The sequence below is a fragment of the Curcuma longa genome, chromosome 7, assembly GCF_044706935.1.
Source record: "Curcuma longa cultivar G26 ecotype Majalengka, Jawa Barat chromosome 7, ITB_CL_G26_1.1, whole genome shotgun sequence".
Lineage (NCBI taxonomy): Eukaryota > Viridiplantae > Streptophyta > Magnoliopsida > Zingiberales > Zingiberaceae > Curcuma > Curcuma longa.
In genome coordinates, this window is record NC_133867.1 from 5,268,117 (window position 1) to 5,291,626 (window position 23,510).

At 38.2% G+C, this 23,510-nt stretch overlaps 2 protein-coding genes and 2 pseudogenes across 2 annotated transcripts; 1 reads left to right on the forward strand and 3 right to left on the reverse strand.

Annotated features, from left to right (window-relative positions):
* Positions 1 to 1,011: 1,011 nt before the first annotated feature.
* Positions 1,012 to 16,272, reverse strand: LOC141831626 (uncharacterized). The gene is made up of 12 exons (XM_074719020.1): positions 16,076 to 16,272; positions 15,518 to 15,579; positions 14,089 to 14,225; positions 12,532 to 12,590; positions 11,878 to 11,901; positions 7,120 to 7,202; positions 6,976 to 7,040; positions 6,763 to 6,812; positions 4,707 to 4,808; positions 3,712 to 3,752; positions 3,392 to 3,410; positions 1,012 to 1,295 (listed from the first exon to the last, which is right to left on the reverse strand). Exons 1-12 carry the CDS (start codon positions 16,076 to 16,078, stop codon positions 1,182 to 1,184), a joined length of 759 nt encoding a protein of 252 aa, XP_074575121.1. The 5' UTR covers positions 16,079 to 16,272; the 3' UTR covers positions 1,012 to 1,181.
* On the forward strand, positions 7,777 to 8,703 carry LOC141831689 (uncharacterized; annotated as a pseudogene).
* A 484-nt stretch (positions 16,273 to 16,756) lies between the features above and the next one.
* On the reverse strand, positions 16,757 to 18,146 carry LOC141831625 (cytochrome b561 and DOMON domain-containing protein At5g47530-like; annotated as a pseudogene).
* Positions 18,147 to 21,637: 3,491 nt separating this feature from the next.
* On the reverse strand, positions 21,638 to 22,421 carry LOC141832445 (cytochrome b561 and DOMON domain-containing protein At5g48750-like). Its single transcript, XM_074719947.1, has one exon. It carries the CDS (start codon positions 22,403 to 22,405, stop codon positions 21,794 to 21,796), a length of 612 nt encoding a protein of 203 aa, XP_074576048.1. The 5' UTR covers positions 22,406 to 22,421; the 3' UTR covers positions 21,638 to 21,793.
* Positions 22,422 to 23,510: the final 1,089 nt, after the last annotated feature.

The following is a 23,510-nucleotide window of genomic DNA, read 5'->3' on the forward strand; positions in this document are numbered from 1 at the left end:
TAGCTTTAAACTTGCAACTTTTGAGCCAGAACCTGCAACTGCAATCTTATGCCTGTCCTCCAGCATATACAACTGCACTCGATTTTTTCTCTTCAACGTAGGATTCACCATCTCAGCGGTATTCAGGATCACGTGAGAAAGTAAATTAAGAAGCTGACCACAATAGCAAAGAAGATTATTTCAATTTTATCGAGATTCGATTTTTATTCATTTTAATAATTGCATTAGGTCGTAATCAATTTAATTATATCTGAGAGTTTACAGACTTTCTCTCGCTTTATGAAACTCGATTATCTATCTCTAAGATTAATTGAATAAAATTTAAAATTATAAATGTTCTTTGCTCCGGTTACCATCTACTTCTAAGATTAATCGAACAAGATTAAAAATTATGAATGTTGTCGGATATCTTTGCTCTGATTGCGGTGAACTTGAAATTATTATTATTATTATTACTGAGGTTCTTATTGAATGGCATTGAAGGAAATTACATTATAAGCATTTACAATTTCGTTTTCTGATACATAAAAACCGAAATTAAAAATATTCAACCAGCCAAACAAAAATCTAGAGCTCCGTCTGATGGATAATGACATCGATAAAATTTTATGCAAATAAAAGAATTCCAGACAGGAACAAAAACTTGAACACCAGCGGCTTCATTCTCCTTTAACCGTGATTGTACACAAATGTTGCTGCGTTGAATATGTACAGTCAGGAAACCTTTGTGGAACGATTTGCACACAATTTTTAAATAAAGAAAAATCATCACACACTAAATGATAAAATGAAAGAGCTGTGCATGGCATCAAACATGGATATGCTTATGGTGGAAATACCATAATTTACAAGATCAACAAACCCAATAGATAATGTCAAAATGCAATTTCATTATCAGATAGAAAAGTTCCTTTCCATTTAACATGAGAGTTATTTCAAAAGTGCCGCAAAGAAAGAGAGTAGCAACAACTAGAGGAAGGCAATACAGACCTACAATGACCAAGAGTGATATGAAAGATAAAAAAATGTCATATTATAAATGTTTCTTCATCTTGCTTCAGGCTCACATGTAATACCTAGAGCAAGATTTGAAGAATTTGCTTGCTTGCTTCATAAATGATTTCACGAACCAGTCTCAATGCATGAGAAGAATCTGCACCACCAGTATAATGTATGGTTTCTCAATTTCGAGGACGCTGGATGATTCCATTTGCAGTCAAGTATTCAACAAATTCATCTATCAAATAGGGCCAAGCGCCCTCTTCGTCATAGTTGGAGACTTGAAGATCGATAGTCTGAAACAAGGTACCTCAAAGCATAACCATCAGCATGGAAAACTGCAATTGCTTGTTTTTTCTCTTTACTTTCATATACAAACAAGTCAGACAGGCAGGCAGGCAAGCCAGCAATTGACTGCCTTGTTCATGGTTTTGCAAAATTAAGAATGTGCCCATAATTACAAAATTAAATTCAGAACCACTCCATGAGGTGACAGTTGATTCAATTCACATATAACTATAAACTAACTGCTGATTAAATCAACTGTATTAAACTTCCAGTATCCATACAGACCAAAGAAAGTCATTGGAAGGAAACTTGAAGAAAAGACACATTGAGATTAAAAATAGTATAGTGGTTCCACTTTGCAATACAACTAGTTCATGGTCGATCAATAATATTATAATAGTTTCACTTTTAATGCAACTTGTTCATGGATTCATAACTAGAAGAGTTTTGTTTGCTTGTACCTGCAAGATTGAGATTTGTTCCTCTTTTATCTTTTGATAGCTTCACAAAATTTAGCATATTATTTGGAGGATTAGCATGGCTATTAACTGGATCTCTTATTAAGATGGATATAAATATATTCCATATGTATACAAGTTAGCTGGTAGAAGATGGACTATTCACATGAGTTCATGCAAACCATCAATGAAACAAGATTTGTTTCAAAGTCACCCAACATTGCTCAACTGTCTCAAGTGTTATTCTTCGAAGAAAGGCTTTATATTTAATTATATTGGAATGTGGGTACGTGGTACCTACTATGGAGTCCGTATGAACACTAGCATAAAGAAATGCATCCTTAATTTTCATCTTCCATTCAACTTGAAAGGAAATCTTAACCACATTCCCCTTCACTACATGTGCCAAAAAAACACCTTCTTATTAATGAAGCAGCAATAATCCTACAGTATCAATTGATTTCCATGGCTAGCTTATACTTTTTCAGCCCTTTTACTACCCCCACTCTTCTCTTCTCTATCCTATAAAGATTGTGCAAACTCTGCTCTATACCCTAATTCCCCCAGTTTTGCAATCTACTGCTTTTAAAATGACTAGTTAAAACGTACATTTATGCTCTTCCCATTCTTAATCTCAATCATTTATCCTTACACAAACCAATCCAAAAACTTTGCCACCTTTATAAGAAGTCTTAGTTCCAATTATCTTCTATGAACACAGAGACACTCCCCTTTCTCTGCCTGGCTGCCGTAGAAACATTATCATCATCAACCCATATTTATCCCAACTATTTAAAATCAACTACATGAATCTTATTTCTCTATTAAGATATATACAAGGTTATATCAAATAATATATTCAACTTAATTATATTATTTTGTATTATAACCGAACCAAACCTTATTTACTTGGTTAATTATTAGTGGCCTTTGAACATGATTATTGTCTATTTAACTTAGTGTTTGATCTAATTGCTGTTTGAATATTAGTGTTTTTTTTGTCCTTGTCCGATCAACTTCTACATATCCATTTTACCATTCCCATCCCTGCAAAGCTACAACAGTAACATTTTGTGTGTGTTAATTCTTAACAACCTAACACTCTAATCTATAGAGTATGACAAGTCCACCAATCTTATAGAAGTTTTCTTTTAGACTAAGAGAGCACAACGATCACATGGACTCCAGAAGCTCCTTTCCATTTTGACTATCTATTTTTAATAATATTCTGATGTTAGTTCCATTTCCACTATGATATCACTTTCCTCTGCAAAGGGAAAATGAGATGCTTTACATAAAAATATGTACCAAAAAAATGAGTATAGAGTTTAACTGTCTGCTAGAATTGGCAGGGTTCTGAACCATCCATAGAGATGGTATCAACTTTTACAGGCGGCAAATGAGAAGCTCGCAAGTACAGGATAAAGACCACCGCAGAAAAAGACAGATTTAAACATGACATTCTACAGTTAGACACAAATTTTGGATAACGCAATTACTTTGGCTTGGCAATAAGCTAATGGAGTAGTGTTGGGTTGTCTCAATTTGATGGTATACATTTACTGAATGCAGCAATTACATGAATGTACCAATGTACTTCCCTGGTTTAGAATATGTAGAAATCTGATCGTTCTGTACAGGAACACACAAGGAAAATCCAAAAGTCTAATATTCGTGACTATATAATTACAAACGTCAATAATCAAAAAATGCATGCAAATGTTGACACACTTCCAACATGTCTACTTAAATTAGAATATAAAATGACTAGGGACAAATATCTAATGGAACTCCATATACACCACAAAAGAAGAAATAAATAAAATACTGGCCGCTACAAACATCATCCTACAATTACAGGCAGCCATCACATGCAGTGTGTGTGTGTATGTGTGTGTAACACAGAATTGCATATCTGCAAAAAATTACAAGTACTTGGTACATACCTTAACAAATTCACAATAACTGAGACCAGGTATCCCTTGATATTGCTTTGTTATGTTTTAGCTGATAACGAAAATTTAGAAAGATCAAACGAAACAGCTATGCACTCAATACATAATGAAGAAACTGTTATTATGGGTCTAAGTAAATTATCTATCCAAAAAAACCATTTGATATTCTGTTGATAAAAATTTACCTGCAAATGAAAATGAACAAAAAAATCTCTTATTAATGGGATTTCACAGAAGCTTAGTACTTCATGGTGAGTTTTATGACCATAAATACAGAAATACTAAAAACCAACCAAAGAGGTTAATCTTGTAAAAACAGTCACTTGGAACTTCTAAACTTCTATTTTTTCTCATATTTATTAAATTGCAAAAAACTATCAAATAGATAAATATTACTAAAATCCACCACTTCAAATGACTAGCCTTATTTAAAAAGTTTCACATACCAACCTAAAAATAGAATTGTACTTCCAATTATTCTTAATTATTTTACTTTTATACTCATATTCAAAATGATTAATAAAAACAAAACATAATCGTGATAGTTTTCATATATAGTTAAAATGAAAATGGAGGTGTAATCATGAATATTGCAAGAATATGAAAAAAAAATAAGTCAAATTACATTCCTAGTATTTTGAATTGTGTTAGGCGAAGGCTTTTTTGAGAAGTTTGAATTGCTACAATATAATCCTGGCCTTTTGGTAATTCTGCCCCAATATAACCTCACAAATTAAACAAGAGAAGAAAATTGTGAGATTTTATTAACACTTCCTGTTGTTCCAAATTGGACCCTATGGATAACCTCTCTTTCCTATGCCTCATCAGTTTACTTATTTTGGAAATAATCTGACTTAAAATTCAGATACCTAGCAAGACAAAAAAAAAAAACAAATATTTATCGAGCCTCCAACCAATGATCATCTAGTACACTGCATCAGACTCTTAACATGTATGTTAAACATTATATCAGTAGTATGATTCACCCCTGGTGACAGTTCCATACCTGCAAGAATTGACACCAATGATCAACTAAAGGCCAATGCCATTCAGCAAATAGCAATTGCCACATGCCAATAGCTGTCTCTAGTGCTAAAGATTTTTGACCCTGCAAAAGAATAGAACAAAGGAGACTCTTACTCTCAAGAATCTTCCAATAAAATTATTGTTTGAGAATGGGGTTACATGAATAAAAGGACCTCCTCCTACATAATGGATAAAATAATATCAAAATTATAGTGAGACGGATGTTACGTTGCCAAAAGAACTATGGTGATATTCTTGATAGACCTGTTGATCATTACAATGCTTTTTTGTCACCAAAGGATTTGTGTATACATGATTTTGGTACACAATTGCAAACCCAAGCATGCTCTAATAATCCAGAGTCAAATTCTTTGGTCAACGAAAATACATAATTAAATGATTGTAAATACTCATGTTGACTAGCCACAAAGCTAGATAAATCTTGTTACCCAAAAGATCACACACTAGATAGTAAAAATGGACATCTTTGCATGTAATCTTTTTCAGATGCTAATTATCCAGAATCAATAATGGTAGAAGGCCCTATTAGGTTATATGGCACTTGTTTGGTGGAGATCTAGTAATTTAGAGAAAAAAAAGACAAAATGTGATGACTTGCTGAAATACAAAGGAAAATTGAAAAGGTGAGTTATCGCACACGGAGGGTATTTATCACCCATAGTATTAATTGCCAGAAACCTAAGCACACCAGCATAGTGAATTCCAATTCATCAAAGACATCGCCAAATTTCCATATACAAGAAAATCAGTACATCGATCATCAATTTATGACCATCTTGCAGCATTAGTATAAAAAAATCCCCTTAGCTTATTAGCTTTACTTTTCAAATTTGCAGGTTGCTTAGTTTTAGTTTGCATCAAAGCCCTTAATTTATTAACTTTAGTTTACTAACATGTTTTCTTTTATTTTATGTAACAAGCTAAAAATGTTGATCATATTGAATACATATGCTGAGTTATAGTATCATAGTTTGTTGAGGTGTATTCAATGCATATCTTGTTACTATGCACCTTAAATAAGTTTATATACAATATTCAGGGATTCCTATTTTCCTCTTTAATTATTGTTTAGAATTAAATATTATAATCAAAACGTATATTATTTAATGGCCACAATGGGATGCAAATAGGAGTCTAGTCAATAAGTTCTACAATTGTGTGATTCTGAATCATTTACCATCTTGCCAAACCATGGACCATTCATTCTGTATCACCTGATTCAAAAGATCATAATCCAGGACCAATCCCATTCTTAACATCTGATTGATTCTTTTCACCTGATCTGAGAGAAGGTAAGTAGAGTTCGTACAGCCCGTAGTGAAGTACAATCCGCAAGTAATTTTCAGAAATTACTTGTTATCTTCATATACTAATGGATCCACGAAAATTGTTAGCGCAAGATAGTATCTAGATGACCACTTTGAAAATGAATCACTAACTAATCAAATGAATGCATGATTTAGATCCAACATGGCTTGCTCTTTATCCTTCAAATGACTTGTAAAACAGCTTTTAAACACGGTGAACCAATCCCCCAAATGTAAAATTTCTTTTGCAAAAAATAAAAAAATATCATAATGAACATCTCTGAAGTTTCACTCCCTCAACATGAGCTCCATTCATAAGAACATTCACCTGTGTTTGACGTTAGCTTACAACCTAACACAACTCTCAACCTTTTTCATCTGGACTTGGGACCGGCATTGGCAGTTTTTCCCTCAACATGAGCAATGATTATAATTAATAACCATTAGATGAATTATACATAAAGTGCACTTGTTTAAACCTATGATCTTCATACCATGTTTATTCAATTTATCCATAAAAAAGATACATGATTCACAGTTCACACAATATTTCTGTTGCATCCCTAACAGAAGATAATGAACATTACACGTGGCCATGCCAATAGGTTATTATGCAAGTCATTACTAGTCCATCAATAATGGAGCAATAATCTTCACTGGACTACACAAACATGTTACCAAGGGGACATATAGTAGCATGGGGCATACCTTTTCTTTAGCCCAGACAAATGCGAAGTTGTATATCTCGCGAAATTTTTCTGAAGGAACAGAGGCAAGAAAATGACTTAGGAAACAAAGATATTTTTTCGGTTTCCATTCAAGAAAAATAAGAAGAAAAATTATGAACTTTTAACATGACAAGAAACCAAATGTTGCAAATGACATGTGATACATAGAATGAACAGAATAGAAATTACTAACGATCATCTCTTAGCTCACTACGCATGTATGGCAACTTCTCACGAAACTTCTCAATTGTATCTATCCTGCATCAAACAGTGCTACTTTCAGCACAACTACTATTAAACCATCATCCTCACAACTAACCAACAGATCAAAGGTTACCCTAGAGATTGTAATCCGCCAATGAATTCCTGTCGTGAGAATTCACACATCGTGGCAGCCTTCATGTGCCAAGATACAACCAACTGCATAATATTTTAGAAAAAAATACAAGCAATTGTAATATAAAATATACCATATGAGATCAAACCCTTATGCTAGTAATATAAATATGGTTAGTTGAATGCAAATGGTTAATCATATATCCATATAAACTTTAAGATGGTCACAACAATAAGAAGAACCGATTGACAGAGTCAGTAGAGTCTTTTTTTTCTAAATGCAGTTGCTAGATAAATAGACAATAGAAACAAAGGAAAAAGAAGTGAAGGAAACTTAAGAAGAGAAGAATATATATATATATATATATATATAGAACATAATGTAGAGTGCACATTAGTCAAGAATTCACCAATAACATGCTCAGATCCATATGTTATTTTATTCCCTGTTATTGTTGCCACAGAAGAAATGGAAGGGTATTATTATACAATAAAATGTATGTCTAGGAGTATTTGACTGCTAATTTTCTCAGAGCTGAAGATATAATGGTTCATGTTGTGCTGGAATTTCTATTAAAATATATCATAATGAGGTTCCAGCTCACCACAAGATGTTCTCCCACCACATTGACAGAAAAAAATATATTGTCTGTTCAGGATGGATACGAAAAAGTTAAACCCTGACAACAGTGTATTCCCACCAGGCCATTTCACAGATTAATGCCCAGTTTATTTGGAGGTGCGGAAAGAGAAACCGCGGAAAGATTTCCTTTGCATGCATACATCCCTCATTTACCTCTCAAAGTTTTTAGGAAGGAAAGGAAATTTCATCCGTCCGCGGATGATTTTTCTGTCAAAATCTATCCCCGCCAAATCGGGCGGAAACACAACGGACGGAGTCGAGCCTTCGTAGCGCTACTGCAGACGCACCAAAAACCGCCGCCGCAGCCCCTGCCTCCGCTGCCTCATCTAGATCCTCGCCGCCGCCTTCCTCCTCCTCGTTGCTACTGCCGCCGCCTTGCACTTTGCCTTGCGCCCCGCCTTCGCCGTCCAAAGCCTCTCCGTCCAAAACGCCACTAAAACAGAGTACGATCTGACCTTGAGCGTCTGGAACCCCAGTCGCGCGATGGGGTACTCCTACGAGGCCGGCGGGAGCGCAGCGCTCGTCGCCGTCAGCAACGGAGCGGAGATCGCAGCCGGGGAGACGCCGGGGTTCGACCAGGGGTCCCGGAACACGACGGCGATGCCGCTGGCTCTCCGCGGGTCGAGCGCCTCGCCGCCGAAGGGAGCGGCGGCGCTGGAGTTGACGGCGAAGTTGAGGGCTCGGCCGAAGGTGGGAAAGATGAAGCTTTGGAGCATGAGGATGGAGGTGACTTGCGGTGTTGTGACGAGTGCGCTGGCCGGAGAAGGTCGCATCTTGTCGCAGCATTGCGGCACAAAGTTCTGCAGCACGCCGACGAGCAGCGCCGCCCAGAGCGGGAGGATCTCACAGAGGCTCCGGCGAGGAAGCCAATGCTGTCGCCCAGGTCCTTGGCCACTCCCAGCCGCGCGATCTCCCGCTGGTTGTAGCCGAGCGCACTCTTGATCACCGGCGACAGGCTGCCGAACAGGTACCGGATCCCAGCCACCGCCTGCACCCACATCGCCGCCACGAATACCAACCATCTGTTGTTGAACAGGTACCCGAAACCAGCCACCGCCTGCACCCACATCGCTCGCACCTTCCCCCCAAAAGATTCATCCTCCGTTTACTCTGCGCGGGGTGCAGATTTCCTTTCTCTTCCTTAGGGATTTATTTTTCCTAGGGATTCCTTTCTTTTCTTCATCCCTTGTATGAAGTAAACATAGCATAAAACTCCAAACATTGGTGGAAAGTCTTGGGATCTACCTCACCACCATACCACGCTGTTGTTGGTTCTTATCCTAACTTTTTTTGGTTAATGCCTAAACAGATTTTGATCCAAGGTTATGGAACATTTTACACTTTAATATATTCCAAAAAGTACAAGCGTCCAAACTAATTCTTACCCTGAATAAGTATTATCAATTTTTTTCAAGCTTTCAAAGAATACAAATACATGAGAGTTGATCTCCTTTCTAAAACCATCAAGATTTTGAGATAGATGATTAACAAATCAATTTTAACATGGTATCAAGTAGGGGGTTCAGAGTTCAAATCGTGCCTATTGGGTTTGGCCAAATCAAATGAAGTACACCGACCCACACAAGAAGTGTGAATATTAAGAATATAAATAATAAACTGGTATCTTTCCTAAAAGCTCTCGAATAAGTAGCTACCCAATCAAGTGTAATAAAGTTAAATATCAAGCCGTCGTAAAAAACTGCATACTAGATTAATCTTGCACTTGCGCTTTCACTTGCCTAAAATGTACTTTGAATACTGAATTTAAATCAACTTGAAAATATAGGTTCATAAACCTCCCATGGGCACCTAGAATCGCATTTAGCAGCAAAAATCATTTGCCCCAAATACTGTTGTTAAAATTGCTAGGGCACTGACCTAGGCATCAAACAAGGAAACGCTAGGCATGCTATCCCAGGTAGGTGCTGCCTAAGTGATTGACTGGTTCCATGTATTAGGCAGCTAAGATAGAACAGGGCAAAAGGAAAAATTATTGTTTAAATAGGACTTGTGTTATGATTAGGGATACCAAGTAAGTTTTATTAGTAATTTACTCATATAACACCAGGTTATTTCACTCTCCTGCACAACACACATCACGGGTTATCAACTCTTGATCACCACAAGAAACAAAAAACAGGAAATAGGAAACACTTATACCTACCAGAAACCAACATTTCTCAGTGACATCAAGATAAAAATCCAGTGAAGACTCTCCTGTGCCATGCATCAACGCAGACTACAGACATAACCTGCAGGCTACAAAAGCATTGCGAGCCAACACTCAAACCCATCTAAGCAGGTGACAACACGCCATTCTGACATTACTATCTACCCACAGAAATACCTCCACTCTGAGATAAAAGGTTCATGCCGGAAAGGTAAGATTGGACAAGTTGGGAAAGATGGGAAAATCTACTTTATACCTACTATTCTTTTTTATTTCTAGTCTGATTTTATACTATTAGTATGACTGGGAGCATCCTTCTGATTATGCATAGCATAACAAATGTGAATACAGCTCACTCTGAATATTTCAGATTAGATTGCCAGAGGTTAGTGGTTGCTCTTCACTTTCTCCTCTCTAGTTTTTTTTCTTTGTTTATCTATCTCAATTTCTTGTTCTTTGCTTTTTTGAATTGCCTTTCTAAGAAAAATTGTACTTGTTTTTCACGTCTTACTGTTTTTTCTATTCCTAGTTTGCTGTTCTTTTCTTCCTGTTTTCTCATTATTCTAGATCTCACTGCATTTTTTGCTTCCTAATTCCTCTCTTCTAGTTTATGTTATATACCTATGATGCAAACAAGTAAAAAAGATCACTGAAAAATGAACTGAACAAATAAATATATAAATAAGTTTATATAATTATATTTTACTACAGTTTAATATTGTTAATTCATCTACTCCATTTTGCTTGTATCTCAATCAAGTTGTGTTTGTCCCAACTATTTGGGGACTGGTTGCTCAACTCCAAATGATACAAAATCATGGTAAAGATGACAAAAGCGGCCTTCGTCCCATTATAGTCAAGTAATAACACATGTTTTCTACTGACATATTTTTTCCTCTTTCATAAGATCCAATTCAAGGCACACAACTTTGGTAGCCAGCATAGGTTTACAGACCTATCCCGTGTTGTGTCAACTGTTATCTTGCTGAGATCACTGAATGAGGTGATAAATCAATACTCTACAGATGTTATAAAATTTTAGTTTCTAAAGGATTCAAAGCCTTAAACAATATACAATGCATCAAGCAGTGAATGCCTTGTGCCTTTAATAACATTAAACCCAAATAATGTTTACAGAAGAAAGGCTCCTAAACAACTATACATAATTAAAAGGTCAGAGAACATGTGTCTAGTGAACAGGTCAGTGCTGTACCAAAATTAATATTTGGAATGTATTTGGCCGGATATTGGAACAAGGCAACTTTAGGCTGTTAGGATAAGTACAATACAAATTGTGAGATGCTGGAGGGCATTGACATACCCATCTTAGGTGAAACTATGCTGAAATTTGAAGTTAATCATGCTGATAATCAGCAAAACTCAGTTTAATTGTGCCTACAGAGATGCTAAAACATTTTTAAGAAAGTAATGTCCAACCATAAAAAAATTGTCAGAAAGCCAACATTGATAGCTAAAATGAGACAAAATGAACAACATGCAAGAAAAAATGGCGAAAATAGTTCCATGGGCAATCTTTCGTGCAATTACAAATATCTCAATAAAGCTTAAAAAAATGTAATGATGAACATGCTCAACAACTGGAAGCACTAACATCAACATATGTCCTAGAGTCCAGACTCATACAACAGTAACATCTTGTTCATCATTGCAACATCATAGAAAGTATGCAAAATCTCCACAAATTATCACATCAAATAACAGATAAGGAAAAGATGTTGATTCCTAATTTATGGATTGAAACTTCAAATGTTGAAACAGATGTTAATATATCCATCAAAATCAATGACACATAAACAAGTTATTAACTCCGAGGCAATTGATAGATTACCAGAAACAAAAAACTTAAGCCTAATGAAATCCATCTCATTCCTCAAAACACAATACCAGAAAGGGAAGTAGTTAGTCCGCATTATAAAGACACTCACCGTAACAATATCTTGAGGATCCACCTGCAACAACCAGGTATGTTGTTAGCGATAGGAAGAAGATGCAAATGAACAGTTTGCAAGGTAAACTGGCACAGGAAGCAAAAAAGAGACATGGTCTATATATGTGACATCTTATACCTCATAAAGTGTTTCATTTAATTCATTCTATGGAGAAAATAAGAAACTAGCAGAATGACCAATTTTCCAGAAAGTTTTTATCAAATCAAGGTTGAGTTACAATCAAAGTCTCATGAAAATCAATAAATTGAATAAACCAAAATTATAAGGAAATTTCCAATACCAATAAAAGAATAAGCATTTAAAGTTACAGGTATTTTTCTTTAATCATCATGGCAATAAGATTAACAACGAATAGCTCAATACAAATAAAATGTTACCACTGAGCCACAATAGCCATCAATACCAAAAAACACTGAGAAGAAAATATATATTATAATTAGTAGGCATCATGGATAGCAATGCATCAAGGGTCTCTATCACCATCGATATCAGACATCCTGGTCAAAGATAATAAAGTTCAAGGAGAATGACTAGATGCCACTTCAAAACCACTGACAGAATTCAACGGTGCAAAAGGGAGAACAACAACATGAACTGGTACATATGATGAGCACCTTAACCAAATCTTACTTGCAAATCGGTGCAAAGAAGAGATATCCCATCAACCAGTATCATATCAACATATGGATCTGCAACAAACAAACAATGCTTTCTTCTTAATGGAAACAACCAATTTGCAAAAACATGAATATTAGGCGACTGTTAGACATTAAGGTAGATGAATAATTATTCATGTACACATTATGGTGCTTTATAGGATATTTTTTTCCTAGATGCATACTACAATATATCCCTGAGATCAATCTATGGTGACAAAACAGGATAAAATGGTTCAAAAATTCAAGATCCATTTAAATGAAGATAGGCCAAGTAATTCTTAAAGATCATCATAAAAATTAAGTATCAAATCTAGAAATTGATTGTTGCTTCTACTTATGAATAATTAACATCGTTGAATAATATTAGTTGCACAAATCAATACAATTAAGGAGATTATTCCCGAGGATTCACAACTTCAAGCACTGATAACAATGACAATGACATAGACAAGACAACAACTGCAATTCTTTATGGTTGGATTCACAGAATTTTAGTTCTTTGGGTATCGCTTAAAAAGATTAAGCATGTAACTTCTCAAATGTTGTCCCTAATGAAATGCCCAGATAAAATTGTTGCTCCTCATTAATTCTTCCCATCCAACTTTACTTGATAATAAACAAGGCCTTAGTGTCATCAAAAGGTTATCATTCCATCTGGTTCAGAAGAAGAATATGCAAGTATTGATTACCAGAAAGCTATTTTGGCATAAACACCCAATTGTAGAGATGAAAAGTTAATTTGTAATTCATGTAACTATGATATGACAATTGAGCATCTTTGCATGACACTTTGAATTCAATATTTCAAGTTAGAGTATCATTTTGTGCAGGAAAAGATATAAAGCAACTAGACTTGTACTTTTTTGACAATTCTCATGATTAACATATAGGTTTTCTCATCAAAGTGTAGACATCTTTCGGGTTGATACATTTCTAACAAGTTGAGCACTGATCATAAATGAGTTCAACTGTAAAGTTTTGAGGGTGCCAATGCAAATTATTACTAATGGGAATCATCATCATTAAGCTCTGTAGCCATGTTTGTATTTGAAGTCACTAAAAATTTGAGTGATGAGAATGGTAAGAAGAAAGTAGTTGCATACACCGTGTATAAATGTGCTTATATAATAGGAAAGTCACATCAATACTATACTTTTAATGAGAAAAGAAAGCCTACTCACAAAGCATTAACACATCCATACAAAGTCCAACACTAGAGAATGCATCAAGATTAGCTTAGATATAAAGTGGGAAATAAACAAGAGATTATTTTGAATTTTGAGCATATTTCTGGCAGGTGGTATCTGAAGATGCTTAACAAACAAGAAAAGAATGGTCAAGCATATGGCCAGAACTTGCATGTTTTGGCAATCTACTTATGCTTGCATATCACAGATGCCATGAAGCTTTACTTGCAGAATCAGAACCAAGTGGTTGACTTATAAACAAAATATTATAGTAATTGATGCAAACAAGCCTGTAGAGATGCTTTCATAACACATCAAAAACTACTAAAGGAAAAACTAGCCTTTGTATCTGTTATAGAGCTCTTCAAGATGTCTGGTATTGGTGGTAGTTCTAATATGTGGCTGGCTGTAAAACATGTCAAAAGCTCCCTCCAAATGCCAATCACTTCCCTTCAAAGCTTGAAGAGCAACTTTCTCACTGCAAAAATGGCAAAATTAATGCTTACCAGTAGTGAAAATATCAAGATATAAGAGATACTGTAAAAGAGGAAAGAGATACTACATATGTTGAGATATATGTAAAGTACCTTGGGTGTTCCTTTTAAGCAGAATATATAGTATAAAACCAAATGTATTGAATTAAAAAAGCATGACAACCCGAGCTATTTATGTAATATCTATGTTTGACAGGAGTCTCAACTTTAGTTAGCCTAGATACAAACATGTTTTTAAGCTAACAGAATGAAAATTGTAAATCATATATTTCCTTGGAGACAAGTAAAACGTCTCATTTGAATGCACACTGAGGCATAGAACATTGCTAGAAAGGGGCAACATGCAGATCGTGAGATTTCACACCATTGATCTGTGTGAAGAAGATTCTGACGAGAAAGATAATGAAAGATCCAACAAAGTGTCTGTGGTGGCTAGGAAGGAGAGTGAGCAACTTCTCCAGTGAACCCCACTTTCCTAGGTGACAAATGGCAACTGATTTGAATCTTTATTGCTGCTTTTTCCACTTCCACCACCACTTCTTCTTCCTACACCACCTAGCCTACACCACGTAGTGCCAAGTCGGTACCAATACAGAAATAGTCTGATTTGGGACAGAAATCAGTTCAAATACCAGTATTCTAAACCTTCAATGGAAGAATATATAGTGAAAAATATATAGTTTGCAGCTGTTCTTATGACAACATGACAAAATGACTTTCATATGCAATATTCACGATTAGTTTCATCAACTGCATCAGCTGTTTAAGTTAACACCAGATAAACGTGCAACATATTGCTTGTACAAAACAGTAAAAAAAAGCTTAAACTACATCAAGGGGTTACTCAAGAAAAAAAAATAGGGTGTCAGCCAAAAAATTGAACCAGTATCTGATCATCATCATGATTATGCCTTACAAAGTAATAAATGTTGTATCCAAAAGTAAATCTAAATTGTAAATTACAAGTAACAGAATGAACAAGATAAAGCAATCTTAGAGAAAAAAATTCTCATAGTTATTTATATTTCAACCATATTTATCTTCACACTGCTAATCCTGTTTGAATGAATCGTGACATCTATTTTTAGGTTCATGCATTAAGAGAAAATATCAACCAAGTGAAATTGAAGGGTAAGGCAGTAATTTTCAATTTTAACCACGAACATCTAATACATATAAAGATTAAAATTCAACTATCAAGGTAGTTTTAGCAGAAAAATATAACTCTTCAGCAAATTAAGGTCAACCGTGCACATCATCAGCAAAAAAATAATACCTGGTTCCAGTTATAGCCATAAACTGCTGAATTTTATCCCGGTGTCCTCTTCCCAGCTTATGCTGTCAAAGCTCGAAAATATAAATTTACTTAATGAATAAGAAGCAATATGCTTTCTTTTTTTTAACATCAAAACTACAAATGCTGTCATCTCAAAAGAACAAACAATACAAACACGAATGATCCAGGACACTAGCAACATCAAGTTCAGCATCTAACAACTTGATTTATTTCACACGGAATAGAGAGGAAACAAACAAGCAAGCAAGTTTGATTCTTTCTGCTTAACTATTTTCCCACTAAATACACAGTACGACTCTACATGTCTACGCTATGCTGTCCCGATTCCTCAAACGATACAGATTCCAATCAATTTCCAGAATCAAATTTATAGACCTCGAGAACGACGTTAATTGAGCAGATCACTGTAATGAAACCTTTATTAAACAGCGATCAACCCTTTAAAAAGCGCAAAAAAGCCGACTGGTAATCATAAAGCCATGAGAACAAACCGAATTCTGGGTCTACGAGTAAACCATAATATATACATATGCTGACCATTTTGAGATGGCGAGTAGAACCCTAACTCCTTCTCCTTATCTTATCTTGATGGAACCGACAGAAAGAGAGGCTTCGAAGACAGGAAGATTAGGGTTTCGCTGGAGATTCTCTCTCTCTCTCTCTCTCTCTCTCTCTCTCTCTCCGTCTCTCTTCCTCTCGCCGTCTCCTTCTCCTCTCTTCCCTTTCGCACTCGATCGTCTCTCGCTCAGAGCCGGAACTGGCGACGGGCTACCTTTCTATTTTATAGGCAATTCCTAAATGACCATAATGCCCTTGCGCTTTCCACGAACCATAACTGTGGACAAGGTCTGTATGGTAAATTGGCGAGTGTCTCACTTCCTCGCTGCAAACACAAGTATGCGACTGTGCTTAGAAAATGATCCTCTCCGTTGATTTCAAGATGAGCGTTTCGAAAATTTGCCACGTGGCTTCCAAGGCGACCATGCATGCAAGGTCGGTATGGTAAATTGGCGAGCGTTTCACTTCCTCGCTGCAGACACAAGTATAGGACTGTTCTTAGAAAATGATCCTCTCCGTTGATTTCAAGATGAGCGTTTCGAAATTTTGCCACGTGGCTTCCAAGGCGACCATGTATGCAAACTGGCCTCGATATTTCAACTAACAAATGTATCGATGGCGTTGAAGCCGTGAGTTCTCGAGCTTAAACACGGACAAAGGAAATAGAAACTTCGGATAAAGATTCACCAAAGGCAGTAAAAAATATCAAAAAGAGAAGAAAATTAGAAAGAAATGAAGAAATCGAGCATCGATCTGCCAAAAGAATGAGCCCGCTACAACAATAACAGCCGCCGGGGCTTCAAGCGTATCCATTCGCGACGTGGACGGCGTGGCCAGCCGCCTTGTCGGAGCTCCTCCTCCGTATCACTACGGGCCACGTGAGGGCTTCCAGCACCAGCGCGACGCCGGCGAGCGTGGCGACGATCGCAATGTAAGCGCGCTTCCACTTCTTGGCGGGGTCCAGGACGTCGAAGCCCTCGAAGACGTTGACGATGCTCGTGACGATGACGCCGTACCCGACGGCGTAGTGGTAGACGTTCCAGTAGAGCCTGTGCTTGTGATCCTTGTTGGGCCTCACGAACAGGGCAAACACCTGCACGGTGGCGAGGGTGAAGATGGCGATGCCGAGGTTCCTGTGCTTGTGGTAGGGATCCCCTCGGAGTCGCTGCCGAGCTGGAGGCCGAGGATCCAGCCGGAGAGGCCGACGATGTAGGCGGAGCACTGGCAGGCGACGTGGAGGTAGAACCAGGCGGGGTCGGCGGACTTGAACACCTTCACGTACCTCGCTATGATGGCTCCGACGGGCAGCAGAATTCCCCAGCTGATCGCGTTCACCACGCCGTGAGTCTGGTAGGAATCGGCGCCGGAAATTTAGCAAAGATTTGCGTCGAAAAATAGAAAAGAGAAAACAGAGCACAGCGTACGTTCTTCCGGCGAAGCCTCGGTACGGCTCGGGATGAAGATGCTTGGCCGGAGAGGAAATCCACCGACGACGACGTCCTGACGTTGTCTCCGGTTAAATCATGGTTGAACGGCACGCCGTCGGAGAAGTAGGTGGACGCCTGCCACACCGTGTTCTGCGTCGTCCGGTTGCCGGGGAGATCCAGCGAGGCGTAGATGGTGTAGTACTCGCCGACGGCGGAGTACTCGACGCGGCGGCTGTGCACGGCGAAGGTGAGGTTCTGGTCGGCGACGCGCGAGGCGGGGAAGCTGGTGCTGGTGAACTGGGTGGTGTAGAGGGTGACGACGCCGGACGCGGAGTGGAAGGCGAGGAAGGCGTTGGCGCCGACCATGCCTCGGCCGGTGGGGTTGATGGCCCAGGCGACCCAGCCGCGGTCGGACTGCTGCGCACGGTACGCGACGTCGACGGTGCCGTTGGAGGCGTGGTAGGTCCAGTGGAGGGCGGCGCCGAGGTAGGGTAGGTCGTTGCAGGTGGCATAGGACACGCCGTTGGGGAAGCTCGCACCGGCGCAGCTCTGGGCGGCGGAGCTCTGCACCAGCGAGCAGAGGAAGCATAGGAGGGGGAGGATGGTGGTCTTCATGGCCGGAGATCGTGTTAATTGGCTTAATTCCCGGTGGTAAGAGATCGAGGAGGTGGATATAAAGAGGGAGGAGACGGAGGAGGAAGGCAAGGTGGAAGGTAGCTGCCGCCGTCCGTCACACTTCTCACGCTGCTGTCTCGATCACTCGCCTCCTCTGAGCTCAACTTCCGTCTGGTCAAAACCTACAGTGAGGATGATGATAAATCCAGTTAGTCCCATTGATTATGGTGTGACCGGCTCGACTCTATGATTCTATAGAAATTTTCCATCGATCATCAGGATAAATCAGAAAGTACACACAGTGGTCGGCCCAGACGTCTAGCATCATTGCATTCTCTATTTAAAAGAAAATTCCTACAAATAAGTTGTAGCTGGGATCGAACCGCAGAATTGCATATACCTGAGTGATAATCTAAATATCCTACCACGGTACCATTATCCCGGGGACAAACCTTCCAAGTTGATGAACTCATGAATGATGGCCGATCAAAAAAATAATGATAAAATCTCTTTTTTCCCCAAAATTAATCAAACATAAATAAATATAAATTAAAAGATAGAGAAGAAAGATCACACTTATCATTGATATTTATTTTTTAAAAATGTTCTTATAGCTATTACATTCTTTTTTTGATTTAAATTAAATTGAATATTTTCCTCTTTTCTATTTATTTGAGGTCGAGCGGTTGTACAATCACGATCAATCAGCCTGCATCAACCGAGTCATGAACACTATGTTAGCTAACACGCGTTGACTGAGTAGGGAGAAAAGTCAAATCGGAGAGTCAACACATGATCTTGGGGTTGGAGGAGCAGTTTGGGGTCAAAAATTGATGACGTGGCTATGATTGATTGATGAAGCTCTTTTGTCGTTCTCATATTCCAATGTCTCGGATGAATGGAGAAAGAGATTGTGAATTTTTAATTAATATTTTGTCCTTTTTTTATCATTTTTCTACTTTATCCTAGAAATAATTTATTTTTTGTTGGATAAATATGGTAGATGATCACATCATCGATCAACAAAATATTGCTGACGTACATATTCCTCAAAGATAATTATTAAAAGAGATAAAAAATCTAAAAAGTACTAAAAATTAGAATAATACCGGAGATGGATCTCGATAAATTATTCCGACATTCAAATTAGAGTTTTACGTGAAAAAGAATATTAAAATTTTTTTAAAAAATTAGGATTGTACATCTGCATACCTGTGTCCATAGGTATGAACGATCTTTTATAGAATTAACCATATCAATTTAAAATATATATGTTCTGAAATACACATTCCAATTTAGTAATGACCTGAAATATGTATTTCGGTTCTGATATACTTGTTCCAATTATCCACGTCTTCTGGGATATCTTCTTGGTTATCAGGAAGAAATAGTCTTGGAGTTTTATAATCTTACAAGCAAATAGATTTCTTGGACTCAGTTTGAGACTGAGATGGAGTCAGCGTAAGAGCCTGAAGTCGAGACCCGAGGCGGAGATAAGGTGGCGCATGAGATCAAGCAAACTCCTAAATTGAGACCCAAGTTCAGGAGCTAAACCTGGAAAGAAGTCGACACATAAGAGCGAGTTAACTCTAAGGTCAAGACCCCAGGTTAGGACTGGAGAGAAGTTGACACATGAGACCAAGCGAACTTCGAGATTCAAACCTAAGGCTAGAAAGAGATCGGCACATAGGGTCAAGCAAACTCCAAGATCAGGACTCAAGGTCGGGACTGGAGAGAGGTCAACACTTGAGACCGAGCGAACTTTGAGATCAGGACTCGAGATCGAGACTGGAGAGAAGTCGACACCTGAGGCTGAGCAAACTCCAAGGTCGGTTGGGGATGGAGAGAGGTTGGCACCTGACGTCGAGCGGACATCAAGGTTGAGACCGGAGGTTGGGATTGAAGATTGAAAAGAGATCCCAACCTCCGGTCTCAAGGTTGAGACATGAGGGCGAGTGGACTCTGAGGTTGGGACTTAAGGTTGGAAAGAGATCGGTATATGAGACCGAACAGACTCCGATGTCAAATCCCAAAACCCAATGAAGACCAAGGTTAGGGGTCAAGGCTGAGATTATCATCTAACCACCCTTCGAACATCCTCTAGTTCTTCTTGATCCTACTTAACAATCTTCTTTCTTCTATTTTCAAGGCCACATGATGGCTAGGCTCTCATGCAACGGGCATTCTATATCCATGTAGGGCATTTCATTGAAAGGGAATCTTGACACAATATTGCTATGTGATCTAGAGATTAGGGATTCAAATCTCAGAAATAATTTCTTGTAAAATAAGATAAAAATAAATATAATAGATTTTTTTTCGAAATCCACATTGACAAAGTTTGTGTATGGGACTGTCAGTCATCGGGGTATAGTTGAGTTAGTTATGATGGGACAGACTTGCTGAAGTGGGCAAAGGTCGAATCTCGGAGAAGGTGAGACAATGCCCTCCCCGATCATGGTCAATTGCAACTTCTCAATTTACCTCCTCACAGATGATCATAAGATCGATCGTGTGGGACCGTTGGGGTGGCAGCTTCCATCTTTTGCTGAAGAAGTGGGACTGTTGCCCTCGAGGCATATTTAAGTAGTTACTATGAGGTAGATTTGCTGCAGTGGACAAGGATTGAATTTCGATAAAGTACAATGCCCTCTTTTGTAGTAGTCAACTACAGCCTTCCGATTTATCTCCTCACAAATAATCATAGGATCGATCGTATGAAATTACTGGAAGATGAATTCCACCTTTTGTTATAGTGAATGGGATTGTCATTTTTATAATTACCGAAGTCCATTTTCTAATCCGAGCTTCAGAATATTAGAGAGAGATTATTAATGTTAAGGAGTTGTTAATCGATCATTTATGATTAACCAATCTTTTATTTTATTTAAATACCAGTATTTAAGTAAATATAAAATATATTTATTGTTGTGGTCCCTCCACATGGGCCACACTTGAGCTTTTACCCTAAGCCCACTTTGGTTAAATTGAGGATGGCAGCCGCTGCAAGAGAGGTAGCAAGAGAAACAAAGGAGAGAAAGAAACAAATTTCTTCAGCACAGTTTTGGAAAAACTCAGTTTCTCGGAGTTTCAACTGTTGGATCATCATCAAATTTTGACAGCATGTTTGTAACATCTTGGGCATCATTCTGAATGATGGAGATCGGATTTTGACATCTATAAGTCTATCCGATTTTAGAAAAACGAATTGGATAAATATAGGATTTTCATAATTTTGTGAGATTTTTCTTATTCCTAATTATTCTTTTATATTTATCATGGTGACGATAATGATGATTATGCTGCTGTATTGAACATTGGATTTCCCATTATTATTGATGATAGTGGAAGATTTAAGTGATCAACTCGGTCCCGTGATTTTTATCCAATTTAAGATTTTCCACGTTAAAATTGGTATCGTTCTAAATTTCTGTTTAATTTAACTATTTGTTATTATCAAATTTAATTGACTGATTTACATTATCTATTTAATTACATAAAATCGGAAAGAGAATTATTATTACTCCGCTATAAGTTATCTTATAACAAATTTATTCTTTCCCAACATTTATTCACGCTCGCAATCCTTTGAATCAAAGAATTGGAAGCACGAAAATCATAATTAACTCCATTTAGCGATGAATCTAATCGAATATCACGCCAGCTCGCCGGTGAGGAAATCCAGGCTCGCGAAGGACGACAAGTGGTCGCGATCGAACGGGTGGCCGTAAGGCACTCCGCCGGCGAACGTCGTCGACGCCTGCCACACCGTGTTCTGCGTCGTCCTGTTCCCCGGCAGCTCCACCGTCGCGTAGATGGTGTAGTACCCGCCGTCGGCGGAGTACTCCGCCTCCCGGCCGTACACCGCGAAGGTGAGCGCCTCGTCCCTGATGTCGCTCGGCTGGACGCTGAAGCTCCGGAGCTGGGTGGTGATCACGGTGGAGGCGCCGGTGGCGGCGTCCGGGAAGGCGAGGAAGGCGTTGGCCCCGACCATGCCTTGGCCGGTGGGGTTGATGGCCCACGCGACCCAGCCGGCGGCCGACTGCCGCGCGCGGTAGGCGACGTCGAGGGCGGCGCTGGAAGGGTAGTAGGTCCAGAACAGAACGGCGTCGAGGTAGGGAAGGGGGATGCAGGAGGTGTAGCTCCGGCCGCCGGAGAAGGCGCCTCCGACGGCCTCGCCGGCGCAGATGATCTGCTGGGCTTGGGATCGCAGCTGCTGCTTCTGCAGGAAGAGCAGAACCAGCAGGAAGATCGTGAGCTTCGACATGGCTGATCGATCGAGATCGGATGGCGGCGAATCTGATCGCTGATCCTTTATATAAATTAAGAGAAGCAGAGAGGCAACGCAGAGAATGAAATATTATTATTATTTTATTATTATTATTATATTTATTTTTAGCACGAGGGAGGAGGATCTAAGGAAAAAAGGATGAATCTTGTTGGAGAATCTTCAAAACTGCGTTGACCCGGTGTTCTTAATAAAATTAAATTATCCGACTTTAAAAACTCAAAATACTTTAAAAAATATAATTTAGAAAATTTTAAAAATTAGTATAGGTTGGTTTTCATAATCCAACCATTTAAATTTCTAAGTTAACGAGCAAAGTTAAAGTATAATTTCAAACTTAATAATATTTGATTCGTGAACTTGCGAACATGTCATTTAAAGGATCACAAACGTGTTCATTAAGAGATTCGCAAACGTGATCACAAATAGTCAAATAGGCAAGATCACATCCTTCGATTAGACATTCCCTTCTATAGCCTTCGACATTCATTATGATATTAACATTCTCGTTCTGCAGTATCAAATTGCTCGTGATATAGTTAACGAGCAATACTAAGTTCGGGGGCTAATAAATTTTTGACAATATAATAATCATTTTAAAATCATTTTATTCTAACGAGAATCAATATTTTTTTTAAACTAAATGTATAAATTCGAAAAAACCGAGCTTTGAACTAAATTCGTTTAACTTTAAAATGAATCATTTTTGAGTTCGAGTCTAATTTCAAACTATTTAATTTCATTATGAACTGAACTCGAACATAAGAATTAAAGTTTGAATCGAACTCGATCCAAAAATAAAGGGAAAACGAACCGAACGCGAGTTACTCGAGGCCTTTTGTAGTAGACAAGGGTTGAATTTCGACAAAGTACGTCCTCTGTAGTATCTACTATAGCCTTATTTATCTCCTCATAGATAATCATAGGACCGACCGTATGAAATCACTGGACGATGAATTCCACCTTTTGTTATAGTGAATGGGATTGTCATTTTTATAATTACCGAAGTCCATTTTCTAATCCGAGCTTCAGAATATTAGAGAGAGATTATTAATGTTAAGGAGTTGTTAATCGATCATTTATG

Bases quoted from the DNA above. Each gene is read 5' to 3' on its own strand.
- LOC141831626 (XM_074719020.1), bottom strand. The intron at 12,591-14,088 runs GCTAGTTTTTCC...TGTTTGTTGCAG, and splicing joins GCTCTATAACAGATACAAAG to ATCCATATGTTGATATGATA. The intron at 7,203-11,877 runs GTGAGTGTCTTT...AATATTATGCAG, and splicing joins ATCCTCAAGATATTGTTACG to TTGGTTGTATCTTGGCACAT.
- LOC141832445 (XM_074719947.1), bottom strand. From the start codon at position 22,405: ATGTCGAAGCTCACGATCTTCCTGCTGGTTCTGCTCTTCCTGCAGAAG.